The sequence below is a fragment of the Pituophis catenifer genome, unplaced genomic scaffold (assembly GCF_029215685.1).
Source record: "Pituophis catenifer annectens isolate HBS135680 unplaced genomic scaffold, rPitCat1.0.hap2 SCAF_1, whole genome shotgun sequence".
Taxonomy (NCBI): domain Eukaryota; kingdom Metazoa; phylum Chordata; class Lepidosauria; order Squamata; family Colubridae; genus Pituophis; species Pituophis catenifer.
The window spans coordinates 105440253-105465432 of record NW_027256881.1 but is presented as its reverse complement, the minus strand read 5'-3'; the positions used below and the strand labels follow the sequence as shown (position 1 = coordinate 105465432).

General features: G+C 34.8%; 1 protein-coding gene across 1 annotated transcript in view; it reads right to left on the bottom strand.

The window, feature by feature from the left end:
• The window catches only part of ASCC3 (activating signal cointegrator 1 complex subunit 3), a 212384-nt gene that overhangs the window by 40786 nt on the left and 146418 nt on the right, over positions 1–25180 (bottom strand). Inside the window, exons 32-36 of the mRNA XM_070932828.1 lie at positions 23533–23653; positions 22425–22557; positions 21127–21252; positions 10524–10635; positions 9683–9817 (exon numbers count right to left, since the gene is read on the bottom strand). Of these exons, the coding sequence (XP_070788929.1) occupies positions 9683–9817; positions 10524–10635; positions 21127–21252; positions 22425–22557; positions 23533–23653 (627 nt within the window). The remainder of the gene's footprint in view (positions 1–9682; positions 9818–10523; positions 10636–21126; positions 21253–22424; positions 22558–23532; positions 23654–25180) is intronic.

Below are 25180 nucleotides of genomic sequence, written 5' to 3'. Positions count from 1 at the left end.
ATACCACCAGTATTTTGATGATATCTTAGCTATACATTTCCATCCTTGTCCATCTATTAGGGTTTTTCTTCGTGCCTAGAATAATTGAAAATCAGGATATGGAAAAAGAAGTTTAGTTTAACCCTATAAATCCCTATATTGCATAGAACCAAGTTATTTCTGTCCCTCTCCCCAATGATTTCCGTGGGTCCCACCAATATAGTAAGATAAGCATGATCCAGGCCTCTGCAGTGAAAGAATGTTATCTAGTAAGTCCTAGGAAGGATGCCATCTTTGCTGTGGAACCTGCCTTATGGAAGGGCACCTGCCCTTGAGATCCTGACAACTCTAACCCTGTTTGCATTCCAGAAACTCTTAAAGACCAGAAGTGTTGGCTAGTTATTAACTAGGCACACCTCGTATGGGATTATAATTGTGTGACTGTTTCTAGGAGCTTTTCTGATGTTATAATACAGTATTGTGTTTTTTAATGTACTGTGGTACTTTTATATTTTAATTTTGAGCTGCCTAAAGGTGACATAAGCAACTATAATATTTATAAATAAATAAACAGTCACATTACCTTTACTTGCAATTAATAATCTTTGTGTACTGACTGGTTCTTTATAGTTTACTCCATCTCACCTCACTGTGGTTGCTAGGATAATCCTAATATACAGCATATTAATTTATAGGCTATGCTTAGATGTCAGGATTCCAGAAGACTATGTGGTAAGTATAACACTTATTTTTATGGCTAAATGTTAGATTTAAATGCCAGCTGTGAAGTATAATTAAAGTCTAATTCTAGTCTGAAGTCTAATTAGTATAGTATTCAACCTATTATACAAAGACTGTCCCCATGATGGAAATGATGGACATTATTTTCTGGGCTGAAAAAAGCATTAGATTCTAATAAATTGCATGTATATTTGAGGGTATGTTCTATTTTATATGTTTTTTTTAAAACATGTTTGAGTTTTAGGTTTGGGACAGAATTATGTGTTAAAATTAGCACCACTGTCCAGGTGCCATATTAACTTATTCCAGCTTATTCCAGCTGTACAATAGCGAGATCAGAAAAAAATCATATTATACTACTTACAGTATACGGAGACCATTTCTGTTTTGGTTTTTTATTATTATTATTTTATTTTGCTGGACTGCTGGTTGTTATTGCACCCCTCTTTTAATTTGACTTCCTTAAATGAATCAACATTTAAACTGCACCGATTTTTTTAAGTTTCTACGTGAACTATTTTTTCCCTATGGCATAGAATTACTAAAATAAATTCCAAAAAATAACAGTTATGCTATATTTCTTGTAATTATTTTTCTTTTGCAGTTTTTTTTAAATAGAAAGGATTAAATATTATCAGTAATCATGTAATAATAACTGTCAAAAAGAAGAGAAACATGTAACTGCTTTTTTCTAGATCTGGATCACTAGGAATGATAAAACGATAGTGTGTGTGTGTGTGTGTGTGTACACATTCTTCTGAACTTGGTTTTCCTCTCCCCATTTTCTCCCATCATTGCACTGCATAAAAATACGATATGGCATACTAAGTCAGCAATGAGTGGTGGGCACTGTCATCTTGATTTACCTACTGATTGTGCTTTGTTGGAATGGCTGAGAGCAACAGGTGGTTTTAGTTTAAAGTTTGCTTTAGAACTTCAGGGGTGGGGGAATATGAAGGAATTACTTATGTCTGGGGAGACCCTTAGAACTTAGGTCACGCAAACCATGGAATGTATGTGCAGGAAAAAAAAATGCAGAATGCCACTAGGTCCTAGAAAATATAACTGCAGCTCATAAAACAATTTCACCTATTTATATGTATTATGGAAAATCAAAACAAATGTATTCCTGTGCCAGTGTTAATTTGTAATTTCTTGCTAAAGGGCTAAAGGCTCTGCCATAAATCAGTTAAGTTGCAAAAAGAAGATTTAAATGGAATTCATAGCTCTAGGATGCCCCAGTATTAAGTACACAGACACAAACAGCTTTTACCAACCTGGTAATTTCTAATGCATAGGGACTGAAGTTGTAAGAGGAAGCGGGTTGGGAAAGATTGAAAAAAAGGCAGTCATAATTATTTATGTGACTGCTGGAAAAGAGAAGAGAATAAAGAAAAGTCTGCTGGATTTAAAGAAGACTTTAACTTATTGGAGTGAGGCAGGTTCCCTGCGTAAGAAGAATGCAACTAAACTGTGACATATTACTGAGATAATCTCAAGTCTGTTTTACATAGAAAATCTTGCCTGTATAATAGTTTAAAATACTTTTCAGAAATTTACAGCTTGTAACATTGATAGCGTGATGTTACTTTTCCTATTTTAAACTATGTATTATAAGCATTAACTTACTTTGTCTAAGCTACATCTGATGTTTTACCCTGTAAATTCTTTTATGGTAAAGCCTAGGGATAGGTTTGTCCCTATGCAAGGCAGCAAACAACTGGGATTATAGTTCTGTGACAACTTTGATATTGACAGGAGTCTCGTATTAGGGTTATAGAGTGCTTCAGATTCAGTGTGCAAAAGGTCTGTTAAAGTGCATAGGGGCATGAATGCAGATCCTCTCTGCATCTCTTAAAGCAACTGTCTCTTTCCCAGGATTATGTAGCTGCCCCATGATACCAGGAAAGGAGGCGGTTGCTTTAAAGAGTTGCAGATGGGCATCCATTTATATCCCTTTAAAACATCCAAAGGAAAAAAATCCAAAGGATTTTAAAAAAAACTCAGTTCTAAAATACCTAAAAGCCTTATCAAATATATTTCCTTCTTTCTCACCTGAATGCAGAGAAAATTAAAGAAGAGCCTGCACATTTATTTTACTGAGTTTCCTATCTCAGTAAGATATGGTGCAAAAAAGTCATGTTTTCATCCCACTGTCAAAGCTACCACTAGCTATACCATAAAATACTTTTCTTAAGAAAGTAATGAGCAGGCACCAGTTATATAGGTTTCAAAGTCAGTTTAAATGTTTACTAATGCTCTTGCAGCCCTTAAAGAAAGTTAAAGTTCATTGTATTACTACTGTAGTATAGCTCCAAATAAAGGAGAATGCTCTTCACCAGAAATGCAATTGTTGATCAAATAAATTCTATTACGTGGAATATTTCATGTTCACTAAGTAAGCTGAGGTGAACAATGCTGTTTGGTTTGTCATCCCTAAATGTGTGGTGGAATGTATTCTGAAGTTGGGGGTGGTGGTGTCCAAAGGGCAAAGAACTTCTCTCTCCTGTGACTCGAAACTACATTCCACATTCTATATTCTCAGGTTCATATCCAGTCTCAATACAGGAAAATAAAATTGTCATTTCCCTTTAAACTGTTGCCTAATTTGTTTGCCTCAGGATAATTCAATCAGGATAATTTAAAATGCTGCTTGAAAGATCAACTTTTTCAGGGACCATCTTTTTCTGGACTCTAGTGAAGGAGGTAAAAAGACAGATGAAATCATCTAATGAAAACCTCCACTTATATTCTCTTGGGAGGTACATTCAAAATGGCCTTCTCCTATCATTCCTAAACTCTCCAGACCTGACTGGAAAACCAAAATGAGTTAGAAAGAGAAGACTTTCCAAATTTGGACTCTTCTCTGCTGCTCAGGATTGTGCCCAACTACCGTATATCAGTCTTCCAATGAAAACAAGTATCCCCTTTCAGTTTTCCAACAGTCTCAAATATTTACCTTTGAACCCCGTCCAAATCCACAATGAATAGCTGAGAGACCTCCCCAAATAAATGGGGAAGATATGCAGGAGATACAGAAATGGAAAGGAAGACTGTAAAATTTCTGTGCCTGAAATAAACACAAACACAATATTTCCTACCCCACTTAAATATACTGATAAACTGATTATACCTGGATAAACTCTTGAAAATAGTTATAAGAATATCCCACAGAATAGAAGACTCTGTCCATACAGAAGGATATATGAGAAAGATACCAATAATTCCAGATTGTACCTAAAACAATACAGCATGTAGCAAAATGTTGTTTTGCATCATGTTATAAGGAGCAGCTAAATATAAAATGAGTTAAGAGTTATTGGATGTAGAATATTATAGAGACTGCATGACATTTAAATGTTGGCACTTAACTCTGAGAAAGTGATAGATCAATTACTAATATTATCAAACATTTTAATAATAATTTAATGCATTATTAAAGCAACATTTTTATATAATTAAGGTTTAGTAAAAATATTTTACTCACTTGCTATGTTAGCATTTAATTCAAACTAATTATCATTTAGAAATTTTTTGGCGATTTAATTGAAAAATATGTATTTAAATTTACATTATTATATTTATAGTGTATTTAGTTTGCTTCATTTATTTGTTTCAATCTATCGAGGCATTTTAAAATGTATCTTTACTAAACTTCTGTGACAAAGCTTTATACAATGATGATCAATACTGTTAATGAAGTTATTCATTTTCATTAATTTGTCCTTGAGAAAAGCCTGTACTCTTGACAATAAATAAGATCCTGTACTGTAATCTGCTTTTCTGTTTAATATGGTTATAATCTATAAGAGTGGCCTTCCATATTTTTCATAACCAAAAAAGCCTTCATCTGAAACAATATTTTTAAATGTCACTGCTCAATTATGTGATAAAATTGTTAAAACACTCGGTTACTTATAAAGTTGAAAGAAAAGAGTAATATCATGAAGTTTCTTTTAGTAGTACTGTAGGTTATGGCTCAAAAGAATTAAGCAAAGTTTGATTCTTAAGGTAAGATATTTAAATCAAGGGTAACATCTTCAATATTTTATTAGTGCAACTGGATTTCAAAAGCTGCTTTGTGTGTTACAAACCTTTAGAAAATGAATAGCAAATAAAAAGGGAAATGAAGTCTTATCCACATAGCTTCTGTTGAAAAGCAGGAAGGATCCTGTGAGCTCCCTCTTGTGGGAAAAATAAACCAAAGAGCTGGTAAAGAGAGAAAAACACACGCACATGGATAGAATAGAAAGTAAGGATATGTACAATGAAGGGTCTCACAGTATGGAACCAAGAGTACAGGAGGGCCCATAAAATTTGGATGCCTGAAGTGCCCTAAAACACCTTCATCTCAGACAAAGAAATTTAGCAGTCCAACTCTTGAAGCTGTAGAAAAACTAATCTTAAACCAGATCTTCTATACTTCATTCTGCCAATTTTCTTGGCTGGTTTTGGAGCAAGATCAGAAAAGTTCTATTTTAATTAAGCATTCAAATAGTCTTTTTTCCCCTTTTGCCTAGTACTAGTTCATACATATCAAAAACCTGTCATCTTCCGAAATAATAGTTTTATTTATAACTAGGAAGAAAGGAAATCAACCATAACTCTAGAGTAACCTTTTAAAACCAGATGTGTTGTACTACATTCCCATCATCCAGATTTAACAAGCTGGGGAAGTTGGGCCTAGAAGATTAGCAAGAATTATTCTACAGTGATAAAAGTGAACCTCATATCCATCTAGAATCTAAACTCTGACATCTTTATGCAGATTGCTGATGAGTTCCTTTGAAGAAGAAGACTCTTGGGTCTGGAAATCTAGCATTTTGACAATTTTCTTTGTATTCACAAAGTTGTTGGGAAGGGATGATGCAGTGATGAAATCTAAAATTTGTTACTACCAGTTCTGTGGGCGTGGCTTGGTGGTGGAGGGGTAATGTGACTGGGTGGGCATGGCCAATTTTTTTTTTTTTTACTTTTAAAACCATTTTTTCTACAACCTCTTTGGTGAAGAGGTTGTAAAAAAATGCTTTCAAAAGGCTCTGATGATCAGGCAACTCAGCTTGGATCGTCAGAGGCATTTAAAAGAAAAAAAAGGGTTTTTTCTTTTAAAAGCCTTTGAAGATCCCAGATGAACCGCACAATCATCAGAGGCTTTTTTTTTAACTTTTAAAAGCATTTTTTCAGCCGAAGAGGTTGTAGAAAAAATGCTTTTAAAAGTAAAAAAAAAAGCCTCTGATGATCGCGCGGCTCAGCTGAGCATGGGGGGGACAGGGATTTTTGCTACCGGTTCTCCGAACCACCGCCTCCATCGCTACTGGATCAGGCGATCCGGTCCGAATCGGGAGAATTTCACCCCTGGAATGATGTTGATAGAATAAAACAAATCAAAATACACATTGAACATACTTTAGGTTTGTAACTTCCAGATTTAGAACGTGTGTATTATGGCGGCAGTGCTCAGATTGTTCTGTGGGGTGATTTTTACAATGGAATCAGAAGTCAATTTCTGCTATCTAAGATTCATTATCCTTTTTTATCCTCAGAACATATTAGCAATCTTTTTTACTTCTGAAACTTTCTGCAAGTAAAATAAAGGAGCCAGCATGGAGTATACTATCTGCTTTCTGTGACTTTTGGTTTACTGTTGGTAAATACATTATTATTTATAAGATAAGCTTTGAAAGGTTATCAAATTAAAAAGACAATCAATGCATCCCAAAATAAGAAAAAAAAAACAATTTACATTTTTATTCAAGATAAATTAAAACAAACATCTCTCAACCCTCCAAACCTTATGAGTAAATTGTGAACATGGCTATTATTGCAACCATGTTTTGCAATGTTGACATGCGTTTTTTCACTTTGGCCTACAGTTTTCACTGCCAGCATCATTAAGAGATTCTTCAAATTACTTTTTAAATATCTCTCCCCCCAAGGACTTTCACTTGCATCTAATTAGACTACTTACCCCATGCTATGTAATTCCCTATTGCTAAAACTGTTAAATGCTTCAATAAGTAAGTGAGAAAGGCATCAATAGAACAGGACAGATGCAATGCCACTAGTTAATAATAGAGGTGTGAATTGACTCCTTTAATTATGAAGCTCATTAATGCATAGTTTGCATATGTGTGTGGGTTGTGGGAATCTATGGGAGGGTACTTAAGAGACAATTCTGTTAAAATACCTAATATCTTCTACAAAACAAACAATTTCAGAAAAACTCTGTCTCTTAGTAAAACAACATAAAAGAAACTAAAACTCTTAGGCTGAATGTTAATAAAGAAAATGTGATAATTTTATTATTTACACTTCAATTTACATTTATAAAAATCTTCACATTCCAATTATATTGGAAATTTAATTTTATTTATTCTGGGATGACAAATGAAAGAAGCAAACTACATTTTAAGAGAAGATCTGATGTTGGCAAAAAAGCAAACCAAAGATATACCTTTCATCAAATAAATCTGTATTAAGTAGAATGCACTGCATGAAGCATGGGACAAATAATTTAGGATGGCAGCCAAAACCATTATTGAAAAAGTGAATCAATTATTTGTAAGCAAAAGCTTAACTAAAGTGTCTAACTGGTATTTTCAGAAATGTAATTTTTTAAAATGAAGAATGCAGCTACAATCATAGTTCTTCTATTAAGGCAACCTACATTTGATAGAAATAATTATACTTTTTTACTCATTTATTTACAGAAGGAGAGATCTACATTATCTGAAGCTTGATTTCCACCAGTAGGACTCTCATGCAAAGAGAAAAGCCATATTTATCAGCTACAATATTGCTTCTCCTAACACCCTTTTGGAGGTAATCCAAGACAGCACTTGAGAAAAATGGGTGGGGCTAGGGCTGTAGGGAGAGGAGGGTGTGAAATCAGCCTTCTTAAGCTGTTCCCAAATGGGAAGATTTGCAAATCCTATCCTTCTTTAGAAAGGACTGAAGGTCTGGATTAGAGTGGAGTAGAGTGGAGTGTAGAGTAAAGTAGAATGGAATGGAATGGAACAGAACAGAACAGGTTTATTTGGCCAAGTGTGATTAGACACACAAGGACTTTGTCTCCAGTGCATAAACTCTCAATGTACATACAAAACAACAGAGTAATAATAATTATAATATGAAACCAATAAGAGGGGGTAGTAGAGAAGATGAAAAGGATAATATTATAGCTATACAACATGGGCAAATATACTTAGACATTGAACTGAACACTTCTATGATCTAATTCATTTTTTAAATTTTTTAACCAATGCGTTTCTATTGTTAAACTTAGCTAATGCCTAAAAATGTTACTTGACTGACTTGATTTAAACACAACTGCCCACATTCTGGATGGATCACATAACCAGCCCTTAAATTGGCTCATTCTTAAGATCTCCAATTCTCTGTTAAATCTATGTGACACATAAAGGACAAAATAGAGAGGAGGCAAGTCACTGATTCTTCCTTGGTTCACAATGACAACAAGTATAATGGGAAAAGGAATAATCTTGAGGAACTGAAAGAAGAGCCACTATGATGACAAAAAGGCAGCTAAAAGAAATCTGAGTTTGGATAGGACTGCAATCCGAGTAGGAATCTCAGACAAGACCCTTCCTAGTTCACATGAAAATAAAGAGAGGGAGGGGGATGCACATTTAGAGTTGCAGGATTCTGTTACTGTACCCCATAATAAAAATAGCATTAGCATGAACGACTTTGGTTTCGTAGTCTGTTCTGCCTTGAAGAGCTGACATGAAGAGATTAAGATAAATTCATGTCACAATGAGGAAAAAGGGAGACAAAAGTTAGGAATTGGGTACTGATCCATTATCTTATCAATTGTCTGGCTCCAATCACCCTATATGTACCGGTAGTTCTATATGACCAAGAACATTCCGGATTTCTGATTTAAAAATAAAACCCACTTGGTTGGAAATTGAGGCAACTTTCAAAAACAATTAGCAACAGGAAAAGGGAGTTTTATTGTTCAAAAAGAAAAAAAAAAACTAATAATTCCCCTGGGTGTGCCCAAAGTAGCTCTCTGGATGCTGGCCAATATATTTGCCTCTCTCTTTTTTATAATAAAAATTACACTACTGAATAAAAATGTACTCCATTGCTCCTAACAGCTGCCTGTGGCTGCCAGACAACACATTAAGCTGGCATAGACAAAGTTTAAAATTAAAACCATGAAAGCACTCCAATCTTCCAGCACAATTTTTAATTATATTCAGCAGTATGATATCTTTCCTTAAAAAATAAAATAAAAATAAAATTAGTACTTGAAAAAAAAGACCCAAGAGCTGTTTTCAGCATATATAAAATTTTGCTGGGAAGATGATTTTTTATTCCGACAAAAGTAGTTCTATTACCCTTGGTCTGAAAGTTAATAAACATAAATATGAATGTAATTAATATATGTAATTTTTATATTATTCAGTCTGAAGATCCCAAACAGTAAGGAAACAATTCTCGGTTTAGTGACAGAAAAAGAGGTAGCAATAACAATAGTTTAGGCTTATATACCACGCCATAGTGCTTTATAGCGCTCTCTGGGTGATTTACTGCATATTGTCAGCATATTGCCCCAAACAACCTGGGTCCTCATTTTACTCATCTCACAATGATGGAAGGCTGACTCAATCTTGAGCCAGTCAGGCTTGAACTCTAGGCTGTGGGTGAAAATTGCATTTTAACCACTGTGCAACCAGGTAATACAATGCTCCCAAATATATTTGTGTATTTTGCATGATGCAGATGGAAATTCCACCCCTTGCTGAAATCTAGTTATAAACTAATGGATGAATTCCCAAATGCACTGCCTTCATATTTCCTGCTATGTCATTTCTGATAATTTAAGATCTCAGAAAGATTTTAGCAAATATCTTGTTTTGTCCATTTTACCATGACAGCAGAGGAAGAGTATTTTCTCTGGCTTCATCCTAATTAATAAAACGAAATAACTTACTGTCAAAATAGAGAGCAGATCTTTCACGCTACACTCGGGCTTTAAACGTTCCTTGAACATTCTGATGGTTGGATGCTTCAAATAGTAATAAGAAGCAATGCGGCCATACGTCAGAGGTTCAATATTGCGGTCATCCTATCAGACATTAAAAAAAATACACATTATATATAGAAGTAATTGCAGAGTGTACACGAGACAAACACATTTTAGACAGCATATCAGAGGTGCGTAAATTGCATTGTGCTGAGATTGGAATTAAAAATATATATCATCATCATCATCATCATCATCATCATCATCATCATCATTTTAGCCATTGTCTATCCACTGCAGGATGAAGACCTCTTCCTCATGTTTCTAACCTATATGGTCCTGAGCTTTCTTTTGTCAATTGGGCCCGCCATACTTGCTGCTGTTGTAGATCTATCTGGTTTTAGGTCTCTTTTGTAGACGCTTTTTATCAAGTGAGATCCATTCTATGACTGCCTTAGTCCACCTGCCATCAATTCTTCTTGCTATGTGACTAGCCCATTTCCATTTCAATTCTTTTACTCTCTTGAATGATATTGCATACTTTCATTTGTTCTCTAATCTATGTGCAGATCTTTATATCTTATCTTGTAATGCCGATCATGTATCTTTCCACTTTGTTTCACTTATAGCTTTTGAATCGATACAAATATATATATAAATGACCCTTACTGATTTAAATGCCAAATTGACAGAAAAATCCCACTGGATTGGGATTCTTGGGTACCCCAAGAATTCCATAATAATAAGTCCTAATAACCTTTACCAATTCTTCTCTCAAAATGTTGGATAGAATATAAATTAACCTTACCTCTCCTATTTTAATGCAGTAGGAGTATTCCAGATCAAGAAGTGATTTCTCAACAAGGTTGGAAAGAAACTTGTTCATGTTATCATGGCTCACATCCTCTAAGTTATAGTAACTGCACAAATGAAAATAGGACAGATTTAAAAATATTGTTTATATGCAAATAACAATATAATGTAACACTGCCCAACATGTACATGTAGTGTGGAATGTCATTCACTTTAGGTGTAAATCAGTGGCCAGTTTATATATTACATTTCCCTGACTGTAATTTAGAATGCTTGAGGGAATATAATTGAGATAAAAAGACAAGTAGTTCTATTTTCCCTTAAGATGCTGGATCGAAATTGGGAGACTGAGAGTTCTAGGTATAACAGCCAACTGGTTGACTTTGGATCAGTCATTTTTTCTCATTCCAATCCACTTCATAGAGTTGTTGTGAGGAAAATAGGAAGCAGGAGTACAGGTAGTCCTCGACTTACAACCACAATTGAGTCCAAAAGTTCTTCTACTAAGTAAGACATTTTGTTAAGTGAGTTTTACCCTATTTATGACTTTTCTTGCCACAGATGTTAAATGAATCACTACAATTGTTAAGTTAGTAACACAGTTGTGAATCTAGCTTCCCCATTGCTTGTCAGAATGTTACAAAATGAGATCACATGACCTCAGGACAATACAAGTGTCATAAATATGACTCAGTTGCCAAGCATCTGAATTTTGATCATGTGATCAAGGGGATGCTGCAATGATCATAACTGTGAAAAATGATCATAAGTGACCTTTTCAGTGCCATTGTAACTTCAAATGGTCACTAAATGAATTATAAGTGGTGGACTACCTGTATTGTGTATATACTGTACACTGCCTTGGGTTGAACAAAATAAGGATGCGATAAAAATCAGTCCATCAATGTTCCACCTTAGGCATGAAAATCAGTTGGGGGAATTTTGAGCCAGTCACTCTCAGCCCAAAGCACTTCTCAGGTTGTTGTTGGGAAAATAGGAGGAGGTAAGATTATATTTGCGGCCTTTTCTTATTTATAAAAATAATATAGCCAGGATAAAAATAAATAAATGAATCAAATAAATACATTTTAGAATATGATCATTTCATTGTAAAGGTATATTACAATTGACAGATATATGGATGCTTTCTAGTTATCATTCTATGTGGATTTTCAACACAAAATGAAAAACACAAAATGATCAGTACCAGTCATAATATTTTTATAATGTTATTGAGAGTTTTACATAATTAAAAGATAAAGGAGATAAAATGTATAAAAGAAAAAGGCTAAAAGAAGAAGTGCTAGAAACATATAGAGAGAGAAAGAGAAAAAAAGTAAAAGTTAATAGCAATAGCACTTAGACTTATATATAGGTTCACAGTACTTTACAGCCCTTTCTAAGTGGTTTACAGAATCAGCCTATTGGCCCCAAAAGTCTGGCTCCTCATTTTACCCACTTCGGACGTATGGAAGGCTGAGTCAACCTTGAGCCTGGTGAGATTCGATCTGCCAAATTGCAGGCAACCAGCAGTCAGCAGAAGTAGCCTGCAGTACTGCACTCTAACCACTGCGCCACCACGGCTCTAGTTAAGCAGCATCTTTGGATCTTATTTACAGTTGCAAATAAACTTTTATCATTTCTTCCCCTTTAGAAATATATTATAGTATTACCCTTCTTCCTATATTCAACCTCTTCAGCAAACCTAGAAATCATCAGCTAACTTTTATCCAATCCTAACAAAAGTCCATAAAATATTACTAGTCTTTTATAAAAACAAGTATTGTTTGTCCCTTATTAAACAGGTTACTTTTGCCATCTTTGCAAGTCCTGCCATCTTCACAATCCATTTCTCAACACTAGATACTTCTGTACTGTCACATCTTTGTGTCTTGCTGTACAATCATAATGATTTTTCCACAGATGTCTTTATTACTTTAGGTGTATGTGTTTTATTAAAATGCACATGTCAAATACTGTAGATGATGTGTTTCCAATTATTCTGATTCCGAATTTGTACTGTTTGTGCTCCCTGTTACAAAAGCACCATTTAGGTAAAACTTAGCAAAATATTTTGAGAATAAATAGTGTTCAGATATATCAATTTATGCTTGTTGTCCACTGTAAGTAGTTTCTTTTAGCTCCAAGTGGCTTCCTTTAGCTATCAAACAATGTATTTACTGCACAATTTGCTAAAAGGTATAAATTTGAGGGGACATGTATAACCGTTATTTTATGAAAGGTTACAGCATGCATTTGATATATCAATATGTAGTTTGGAAATAAATTGTACATAAGAAAGATCTCTTATAAATGCTTAGCTCCTAGATTTCGCACACTACCTTAATACTTTCATATAAATATCTCTCTATATTATTGTACACTGAACGAGTATTGGCTGGTGCATTTCATATTCTACTAGCAATCTGTGTTTGCCCACTTCTGTGAATTTGTTGTCATTCACGTTCCTCAGCAGCTTACAACTTTTGTCATTTTATCTTATTGTTATATATTTTATCTCCCCCCATCCCCCCCTCAAAAGTCTTGATAAAATATTTGATGTAGGGTGATAAAATAGTCTTGCATCTTGAAAATAACATCTACTAAAAAAGCCACAGTTGAACAATTCCAGCATTTAGCATACTAACATATTTCCTTCGGGAGAATGAGATTATGGCCAAGGAAAGGGATAGATTTTTGACTTTTGTTCAGAATAATCATAATAACATTTTTAGTTTTTTCAGTGAAACAATTCATTTACATATAAGGAGACAGATTATGAACTGTGTTTTTAATTATGAATCACAAGGATGTTGCTTAAAACTTAATGGTGTTCATAACTATAGCCACATGAACAGTAATGTATCATGTAATCATGATAGCATGTGACATTAGTCATACTTTAGTTATTACTATTCTGGAAATTATTCTAAATAATTGCTGATATATAAATTTTGGACAATAATTAAAATGACACACTACATTTTAACTGAAATTACAGAACAGAAAGGAAAGTATGTTTTATTCTAACTTATCATTTTAGGAAGTTATCATCCAGTGTGAAATTAAACATTGTAAAGATCTTAATTATTTAATTTTGTATTAATTTCAATGAAAATTAAATATTCAGCTGTACACAAGGCTTAGAATTGAGTTAACTGATTCATATGAGAAAAATTTAAAAAATAACTATTATGCTCCAAAGATGAAATCCTATCATGCAGCAAATGGAATATTACAGGATTTTTCCATTCAGACTATTATCAATGTTTTGCTTATATTTCTTCTCAGATTATAACTGAATGCAGATGTTACGCTAAACTATGGTTCATTAAATCAAAATAAATCTCCTAAATTCACACAATGTGCTTGTTCATAATTCATGGTTTGTAAACCACATTGTAAATCTGGATTGTACAACATGCTAAATTAAAATCAAACCAACTAGATAATGGCTTAAAGCAATTCATGAATCAAACTGTTATGCCAATTGGAGTGATTACTTCTGAGCCACCTTTGTGCTTTAAAATTTTTTTATGAGCAGATGCTGTCAATATTGTACATTTATTGGACAATAACACAAGTATTGCCTACTTTTATTACAATATTTGTACAAAATACATGCTTTTAAACAAATCTATGTTTGCAATACAATTCTATTTATGATTTTCAAGAAATAAAATTCAAGGCTACTGATTCTGAAATAAATTTGCTACCAAGACTGAAAAACTATACACTGAACATGACAGTTCCTTTGTAGGGTATAGATTAAGTAATAATCTTTGGAAATATTATGATTTGATCCTCTATAAAAAAAAAACCATTCTCCTTATATATACGCCATTGTAATTATGAGATTAATTTCTACTAATGCTTCATTTATAATTTCAACAGTCTGGGAGAGGGGTTAATTGCAATGGAAGATAATTTTATATCATAATATTATTGCATATTAACTAATTCAGTACATATACAACTAAATAAATTATGAACATTTTTGTAGAGCATTATATATATCGCACCATTCTCCTCTGAATGGTGTGTTTTGTAGCAAGGCTACAAAACAAATCATGAACCATGTAACAGAATAACATTTTTTTAAAAAGAATAAAATAGACTGAAGATTACATAGAATTCCTTGAATAAATCTTCTAGTTTCCCAGCTTGAAGAGAAAAAACTAAAACGCCAGAAGAAAATTCAACTGAATCAAACTTTTCCTAGGTTTTATTCAAACACCATAGCATAGGCAAATATATTTTCCTTTCCCAAATATCTCAATTTAGAGAGACTCTTTAGAATAGATTTGGGCAAGTGTGAGGGTGAAGAATAAAAGCATACTTCTGCAACTAGAGGCTTCCTTAGATAATGTTATATTTAATTATTTGGCTGTAACTCTAAATAAACTTATGAGTTATACCATTTACATTCAGTAGGACTTACTTTTGCATAAACATGCACTAGATTTCCGAGTTAACACTCGGAGTTAACACAAACTTCTATCCTGTCAAACGGGAATCCAGCTAAAAGGATTATCTCCCCCTTTTATTAGACACTGCTACTATTATCACTTTTATGCACTTTAAATGTTCATATGTTCAAAGCTGCATAAAGCTACACTATATAGCTACACTACTCCCCCTTTTCTGGGTAACTGTATTATCTAACTATTTAATTGAGGATAAAGAATAAAAACAATGCAGTTTCATGGTCCTTGCATTGAATCATCTAGTCATTATTTCCCCTCTGCTGCAAACAGACAGCCCTCCTTTTTTGTCAGCACCCCATTTCATTTATTTCTCAGTGAAACCCAGTTTTACAATAATTGACTTGTCAGGAGCTTTAATTTATGAGGCTGGGCTCTGTAAGCTTTCTCCTATATTCTGCTCAACCTGCACACAAGCAAGGTTGAATATTTACAATGCTGTTAACAGGTGCTGAGTTGTTTAATGATTCTAATAGCCAGAAGCGTACTGAGAAAGCCAGCGGGATCACAATTACAGGCTGTTTGAACACAACAATTACTGGTCCCCTGAGAGGTGTGAAAGTCAAAGGCAGTTTTATACTAACAGCATCTAGCACATGGACTAGACAGGGTAACTTCCATTAGTAGCCCATTGGGGAACAATGCAACAACAAACTCCAAGGTACCATAAAAATTTACTAAGTGTGTAAGATTTAAATAATCAAAACACTAATGCAGCTACCTTTTTTTTCCTCACTGGCCCTGAAATAACAGATGACAACAAAAACAAGCCATTAAAATAGCAAATATTCAAAATAACCGTTTCACACATGCTCACACACACACACAAAGAACTATTTTTTTCTTATATAAACAAGCCTGGAATTTCATCAGCTGAGAAACAGAGACGTGCAGAGACATAAAATGTAGATGAAGTTACAAGGACCGTTTTGGGTTTAATGTGGATGATGGTGGCAATAGCTTCCTGTTTAGTGATCCACAATCTCCCTGGGAAATTTTTTATCAGCCTTGAAATAGTGCTGCTAAAACTGTCAGGCCAGTAAGTCATTTGTTACAAAACACCATGTTTTTAATGTTCGGATTATATGGTAGAGGCAATGACACAGATAATGAAAGCAGGTTCCAGAATTTTTTGTTTTTAATATCTGCTTCTATTCAAAGAATGTTGTGAAGAAAAAAAAATCTCACAAGAACCCAGTTCATGATTATTGTAATTTTCTTGAAACGTAGAAATCTCATATAAATATAACATGAACAGCCATCTTAACAAACGGTGTCCCATTTTATTCACTTAAAACATTTTCAACATTGTGCAATTTAGGTGATACTATAGATAAGGATTTGTTTAACCTCAGGCCAGAGATAGGATGCTTGGGCTATTCTATGCATAGCCCTGATAGATGAAACACTGGGGAGATGACCCAATCAATGTCTTTTCTGTATCTAATCCAAGAGCTGTGGTTCAACATGCCTCAATGGGTAGGAAAATGGCCTTCCCTGGAGAGCCATTTCATTTGCAAGAGAAAAGGAATTTCTGCCATTAATACATTGAATGGCCATTATTATCATTTTTGACTGGTAATCAAAAATGGAACCAAACTGTAGAGTTACTTTTATCTGATCAATACAATTTGTTAGGCTGTCTACAAAACCAGACATGCTTTGAAGGCCTCAATGATTTAGATATATCTTGATTTATATCTAAAATGATTTATATTTAAAATTGTTTGTCTTATTTTATTTGAAGTAGAAATTGTTCAATTTTTCGACCTGTAGAATTCTTGCCAGAGATTGTAGTAAAAATAACTTACTTATTATATTTTTGCTTTCATAGAATATCTCATATAATTGCAGAATGATAGTTAAACAACAAATTATGCTGCACAACTGTACAGCTCCTTATGCTGCACTCAAAGAGGCTCTGAAGAGTTGAGAGACCATCCAAATAGCCATAAGAGATGTTAGGCAGAAGTGGGAAAGGAATATGTAAAAAAATATTCTCTCATTCCAGTGGAAACTTTTATTGGACTTTAGCTTGGTTATCTTTTTAAAAGGAGAGGTTTTCTGTTTCTAGCATATAACCTCTAGCTGAACCCCAGGAGCAATAAATAGAAAGGATAAATAACCAAAAGATTAAAACATCTTTCTGACATTAAGTTTAGTATTTAATTGTGACTCTCAATGTTTGCAAATGAATTTGATGCCTTATGAAAGGTGCAACTTCATTTTTTTACATCTTTCCTAAACCAAAGAAATTAGAGAGGAGTTTTGATTGCCAAACAAGATTCTTTTCTTTACATCCAAAGATATATGAGGACTTCTACTCTGGTTTCTTCTCCTACACTGGTGTGTGACTCCATAAACGCAGAGGGTATTATGCTCCAGTCAAAAAGATACTTAAGAGAAAGAAAGGGGGATGGGTAAGTTATGGCATGTTCCGATAATGGAGCATATTAAAAAAAGTGTATAGTTTCTTTGTTTTTCTTATAACTTGACAGAAATTTTATTTTTTAAAACAAATATTAAGAAGCATTAGCAAAAAGGGAAGTGTTGACAATACTGTGATCTTAAGTACATTTATAAAGGAATTGAGTTCTACTAAAATTAATGGCATTTGCTACTGTATTACTGTGCCAGATCCAAATGACTGAGAACAATGAAGACTGAACGCTTATCATTCCAATTATTAACACATATGATTGTTTAATTCTAGAGGACAGCTATTTATCTAGGGCTTAACTGTTAAAGAAGAGCTGGGAGAGAGAATATTTAAAACACATTATGGAATCTGTGTCCCTTCTAGCTCTTCCCTTTCATAATTAGGATGGAGGTAATGGATGAAGTCCTTGAAGTCTATCTATTCACTCTGTCATGAACACACTTTCTAGTGTCTTAGCTCATTTGTTACTACTTGACCAATTTGCAACTTAGGTTTTAGCAATTGGTGACATTTAAAACTATGTGAAAATCAGCTTGCACACAGGGTGACTACATATGAACATAGCAGGATGTGCATGGAATATTCACTCTAACAAGCATTTTACCATTTATGTCAAATTCATTTAGGTCCTTAATATAGTATGATAAGATAGCAGAGAATGAAAGTAACTAACTGGTTAGTATGCCAGGAAAAGCTGGACAGCAAAGCAATAGTGTGAGAATTATTACTCTGAAGCATGCCTAAACTGACTTATGGACTGCTTTGCCTGATGAAATCACTATTTATATATTTTTACAGCCCTGATGGGGTCTTTGCAACTGCTAAGAAAGAGTCATATGTAGACTTTATATTCTGGGTCCTATACAATGCTAATTATAATTATAATTGGGAAGGCTTTATATTGAAGCGAGCAGTTTTGTTAATTAAACAAAATAAATTTTGAAAAAACAGACATAGAAGCTTGTACAACATAAGCAGACCAGTATGTATGTACTGTATATGCATATGAGTGTGCATGTAAATATGCATATTTGCGCATGTAAATATGCATGTGTGCGCGTGCACACATACACACACGGACACAAATCTTTACTACTTAATGGTCACACTAACTGAGGAATTGAGGAAACTGTAGCCCACCCAGCTGGAGGAGATTCAGACTGGAAAATACTATATTAAATGGATAAGAGGATGGAATAGATCTCTGGAAAGTCTGAATCAAGATATAAAAAAAGTGAAGCAATGGACGAATATCATCTAGGAACAGCTTTCCGGAAAGACTGAACATTGAATTCCCCTCCCCATATAAAGTCTTTTTAGAAAGTAAATTGTGTGACATAATTTAAATTCAATAGGTAGACATCCATCTGCTCAACAGGCATTGTTTTTCTTTCTCTTGAGGCTTGATATACATCCTCAAAATCTGTTCCAAAGGTTTGGGGCACTGTTTCTATTTAACAAAACACATAATTGGCTTCTACTCATTAGAATGATGCTGCCAATTCAGAAAGAGTAGAAGCCATTATGCTCAATTCCTGTGGGTTATAAATTGCACCTTCAAACAATTCTGAAGAATGATAGGCTTGTGCATAGTTTGATAATAATTCAGGAGAAAAAATGTTTGGACATTACACAAAAGCAGCAACTCTCTTCAGTAGAGTTGCCCAGCCCCGTTCCAGGTTCCTGTGCAAACGTTCTGCTTTAAATATCATATTAATTCTACCAAATAGATTCCTTAAACTAGGCTTGTGCAGAAGGTTGAAAGAAGTCAATTTTTTAAAATAAACATCAAAGAGGTGCTGTGTTACTTCTTCTGAATCACTTGAAAAGTGTGCACAGCCCTAGGGATTTTAAGCAACAGATTGGCAATTCTGTAACAAAAGACACACTATCCTTGCCTTTGTTCTGAGAATTAAGTCCTATATGCAAAAGTAAAAAGTACTAAAGTGGAACTGACTATTTAATGAAAAAATATCATTCCAGAGATTATATTCTGTTGAAATCAAGACAACATAAACTGATAGCAAATCAATGTTATGTGCTTTGTCATGGAGTCAGGAGTACTTTTTTTCCCTAGCAAATATTGTATTGTAATGGTTTCTTAGTATTTAGTATTAGTGTTTAATATTTTTTCTGCAAACAAACATGATTTTAATTATTGGTTAAAAATCAGAAAAGTAAAAAGTGACTATCAGAGAATGCTCAAGTTCATACTGTATTAAATTATTTTTGGAGGGCCAAATCTCATATTTGTTATACAGGGGTAGGAAATATTTGGTGGCCTATGGATGCATTTATAGATTTTTTTTTAATGGATACAAATTGTGAATTATACATGTGGAGAAGGTTGAATATTTCAGGAATCTGACACCTCCTAGTCTTAGAAAAGGGCTAGTCAGGGATTACAGACTACTGTAATAGTAGATTACAACTACTATTCTCTTCTCATAGCACTGAATATCTTGAAACACATTTGTTTTACAGATCAAGCTATCTGTACCAGTAATACAGTTGTTCTGGTTTTTCAGATAGCTGCTTCCCCAACATTGTGGCTGATATGGCTGAGTACTTAACTCTCATTCCGCACTGCAATTCTCAAAATATTTAAACTGGAATATCATAATGAATGTCATACTGATTGAACATTAGAAGCTGCTGTTTAAAACTTGTCATATCATTACTATTACTCATTCTGAAATTTAAACTCAGTGCTTTCCAAAACATGGAATTATTTAGTGCTTAATGAAAATACAGAATTAGTAATGAAACATGGTCAGGAATTAGAGAAATTTTAAAAAAGCAGCATGATTCCCCTTTTGCCCAATCAATAATAGTCCTGTGTGCTATTTTTTTTTGGGGGGGGGGCAAGGAAATCAATACAAGTTTGAAAAGCTGATGAGAAAATTAATTGTTTCTGAATTTTGAATATATCTTTAAAGAACCTAAATAGAAATTATACTGTAATAATTAAAACTTAAGAAATGGTTTGCCTCCTCACCAGTTAAAAGCTTGATAAGCAACATTGCAATTTTGATTAAAGTGTGTGGGATTGATCTGTAATTGGTGGGGTTAGCCAATAATGCCCTTTCTTTCTAACCATCTATAGAATTTCACCTGAAAATACATAACAACATTATTTCTTAACTTAAGATTTCACGGCACTTCATCAATCATCTATAACAGGAGTCTCTAAATTTGGCAATTTTAAGACTTGTGGACTTCAATTCCCAGAATTCCTCCATGATGGCTGAGAGAATTCTGGAAATTGAAGTCCATGGGTCTTAAAGTTGCCAAATTTGGAGATTCCTGGTATAGATGATTGATGAGAAATGTGTTGCAAAATCCTGGAATTTTTTGTTACTCTTTCAGGGCATGCCATTGCCAACATAATTCAATGGTTTCTAGAAGTAAATCCTCTGAACTGGAAGTGATTGAAGGTTCTGGAGCTGTAGACCAGCTGCAAAACAAGCTAGTTTCCATAATACGATACTATGAACTGGTTTTGGTTTGGAGGATCTGTATCTAGAAACTGCAAAACTGTCCCCAGAACAGTACAGTTCATAGGAAGAACAATGTATTTTGCACAAAAATTGAAATAAATAAATAAATAAATAGCATAAACTCTTGTCTTTCATTTGGCACTTCAGATGGGGATGAAGAATGTAATAGCTTACCTGGGATTCATAATAAGACGGCGGAAAAAGTAGGTCCAGGTGATATAATCCATTGCATCTTGCTTTGAAGTTATAGTTCCAGCTGCAATTTCAGCATTTAAGTGATCAGACAAAACTTCTAGTAAACTGAACAAAAACAAGCAAATAGTGTACCAGTTATATTTTCCGCTGCAGTTTCAGCCTTTAAATGATGAGACAGAATTTCTAGTAAACTGAACAAAAATAAACAAATAAATAATATACCAACTTTCTTGAGATAATTTATATTAATTTGAAATGTTGCTATAAAACCCCACAAAATTTCATTTAGCAGATAAGCAGTTTTAATACCTGGCTACAGTTCAATCTGATTACAGATATTAGTCAACCTACTAGGTATTTTAAATTTCTACACTAGGGATCTGCTATTCTAGTACTATTGAGTACATAAATGCAAAATTATTTTGAAGGAAGATTGTTACTCTTTTTATTTTCTTATTTGGAAGACATGAATAGAAAAACACAGAATTAATTCCCATTGTAAAACTGCTGAGCCATCAAATACAGATACTTTAAAAGAACACTGTTGGTTGTAAATAATATTACTATTTTACTATTTTAGTTCTTGTGATATCCACTCTGACAACCATCTACCCATTAAGACTTTCTAAACCAGGACCTGATATATTTATGCATGAACACACAAAGAAAGAGAATAAACCAGGGGTGAAATCCAGCAGGTTCTGGAGAACCGGTAGTGGAAATTTTGAGAAGTTCGGAGAACCGGCAAATGCCACCTCTGGCTGGTCCCAGAGTGGGGTGGGAATGGGATTTTGCAGTATCCTTCCCTGGAGTGGAGTGGGAATGGAGATTTTGCAGTATCCTTCCCATAGAGTGGGGTGGGAATGGAGATTTTGCAGTATCCTTCCCCTGGCACACCTACCAAGCCACACCCACCAAGCTACACCATGCCCACCAAGCCACACCCACAGAACTGGTACTAAAAAAATTTGAATTTCACCACTGGAATAAACCTAGATTTTACTACAGATATAATGATTTATCTACACATTAGAAAAATACATACATACATATACCCCACATTGGAGACATATAATTAAAACTTGACATAGACTTATTTGGTAACACTGTTTGATCATTTAAGCTCAAGATCTATGAAAGAAAGCCATCTGGAGGGAGAAAAAAGATCCAGAAAGTTTTATGAATTTTGGTCAATGTTCAGTATACAGGTATAGAAAATATAATTATGAATGGAATATAATATCTTCATATCAAGATAATATATGTGCCTCTTTTACCTTGATTCTACTGGAAAAGGCTCATAAAGGAATTTTTTGTAAAAGTCTTTCTTGATGTCATGAACCAGAATCACTGCTTTCCCTTGATCATCAAACTGAGGTCGACCAGCACGTCCCATCATCTGAAGAACATCTATGAAAGTGAAACAGTAATAACATAGGATAGATTCTCTCTATATAGTATCTCTCTCTCTCTCTCTCTCTCTCTCTCTCTCTCTCTCTCTCTCTCTCTCATACACACACTTTTTATTTTAAAGTAGATTTCCAGAAACATCAAGTGGTATTTTTAAACACAGAACTATTACCTAAGAGACATGCATTTATTTTGCTTATACAATAATCCTTTTTTAAATGTTGTATTCTGCTTGGAAATGTTATTCATGGCAGATAAAATGTAAACCTTTAACCATTAAAAAAACATTAAAAAGTTATTTCCAGTTATTTCCAGTTTATAAAAAGAAAGTTAAAATAAGCTTCAAGTGCTTACATGAAAGATCCAACAATATCATCCCAAATCCAAAGTGTGAAATTTGGTTTCATAAAAGGCAAGAAATAATGGGGACCGGAAATATTGTCTCCAAGATTCCAAATGCCATAGAAAAATAGCCATTATAATCTCACATCTCTGATAAATAATAGAACAAGGAAATGAACATAAAATCCCAGGCATGATTTGAGAACTTTTAAACTGTGTATCCTTTGGGTGCTTATTTACATAAATGAATTATTCTGATTGTAGCTTCTGTACCATATCAGCTATATAACTTACATATCTATTTCACCTTATTTTCTCTTTGTAACTGATACGGATAAAGTTACCTATTTTCAGCTCTAATGATATTTCTTACTTTCTATTGAAAGTATTATTTTTAACTTTTAAATCAAACCCATTATATTGTTTAGTGGGTGAGAAGTGAAGATAGATAATACATTTTTGTAAATTCTCTGATTTTCTTTAAACCTATAAAAAATTAAAAAAATCTTGTTATTATGAAAAATCTGAATAAATCATGTGGCATATGTAATTTAGCTTAATTCTCTTTCATTTTCAGGAATAAGGATTAATCTTTCGTAGAGTAAAATAGTCCTTTTCAATTTGTGACTCTACCTGTAATTGGATAATCCACATAACGCCTGGTTTTCCCATCATAAAATTCTGTTCCTTTAACAATTACTAAATGTGCTGGAAAATTGACGCCCCAGGCTAATGTACTTGTAGCAATAAGAACCTAAAAAGAAAAAAGATGTAACTGTGTAAACTTTTTTTTTTTCTCTCAAAAAGTGTAAACAAAACTTATGTTTTCAAAGTTAATAAAGTGTTTCTCATACAGATAATCCTTGGGTTGCAACAGCAATTGAGATTGTGTTGTTAAGTGATGCGATTGTAAAGTTGCTTAATGACAAATATCCTAGCAGTCCCTTTTGCTGATGTCACCCCAAGATATGTGGGTCATTGACAGTGAAGTGGTGGAAGTTCCAGGCAAGGAGTGGGCAGTGTGGGTGGGGAGGATCTGGGAGGCGCGATACATGCTATGCACAAGCACAGAGAGGCCAGGGGAAGTAGGGTGTGGTGCTACACCAGTGCAGAGAAGCAGAATAGCCAGGGAAAGATGGTTGTGGTGCTGTGCAAACATAGAGAGGCCAAGGAAACAGGGAAAGGAGGCCATGTGGCGGCTGGTGAAAGCAGGGTATGGTGCTGCATGAACATAGGGATGCCAGAAAAAGCAGGGCACAGTGCCATGCAAGCTGTTATGTCCCCATCGGGGCCTGAATCTGTAGAGGAAGATGAGTGGGAGCTGGAGCCAAGGGAGACTTAGAGGGCGGCTTCGTTGGCTTCAGAGGAACATGGGGAGGAGGCAGGCCAGGGCCCCTCAGGAATGACGGCTTGCTAGCAGGGAGGAATGGGGCCAGGTCGACCAACAGAGGGCAGGCAGTGGAAATGAGGAATGAAGGAGCTCAGGTGATGAGCAAGACCCCCCCCCACCTGATCCCGGAGCACAGAGAGTGGAGAGGAGGTGGGAACAGCGCAGGCCAACTTGATGACTTGGGAGGAGAGCACCCCGCGTCTCTTCACAAAGCACATCTGGGATTGAGATTTAAGGTGCTGTGGGGAGGGGCGTTTCTCATGAACAAATGCTGAATTCATGGAGTTTTGGGTGCCATTGCTGATGTTTGGAGTTTCCTAGACTTCTTGCTTTATTTCTAGCTTCCTGGATTAATTGTCTTGTTCTTTTGCTTCCTGAAACCATTGACTTGTTCCTTTGATTCCTGGACTCACTGACTTATTCCCTTGCCCTGCTGGATTTCTTACTTTGCAGCTGTTGTGCTCACAGCATTTTGCAGGACTACTTGCAGCCAGAGGCTGATGGAGGTGTGTGTGTGTGGGTTGTGTGATCACTTAGCTCTGGAACTTGCAATAATGTGGGAGTGTTTTGGGGAAAGTTGGAGCAATAAAGGGGCGATTTGAACTATCAGCTATGTTGCCTCTGTGTCTTGCCCCGGGTCACAACACAAGCAGAGTGAGGCCGGAAAGGGTTGGCCCAAGAACAGGGAGGCCAGGGGGAAGGAGGCTGCAGATTGGCACAAGTGCAGGGAGGCTGGGGGCAGGAGAATGTGATATCACACGAGGGCAGGGAGTCCGGGATGATTTACCAGAACAATCTGCAACCTTCCTTGTTGACTTTGTTTGTGGGAAGCCAATGGGGAAATGTTGGAAATGGAGCTCACATGACTGTGAAGCACCACAACTGTCATAA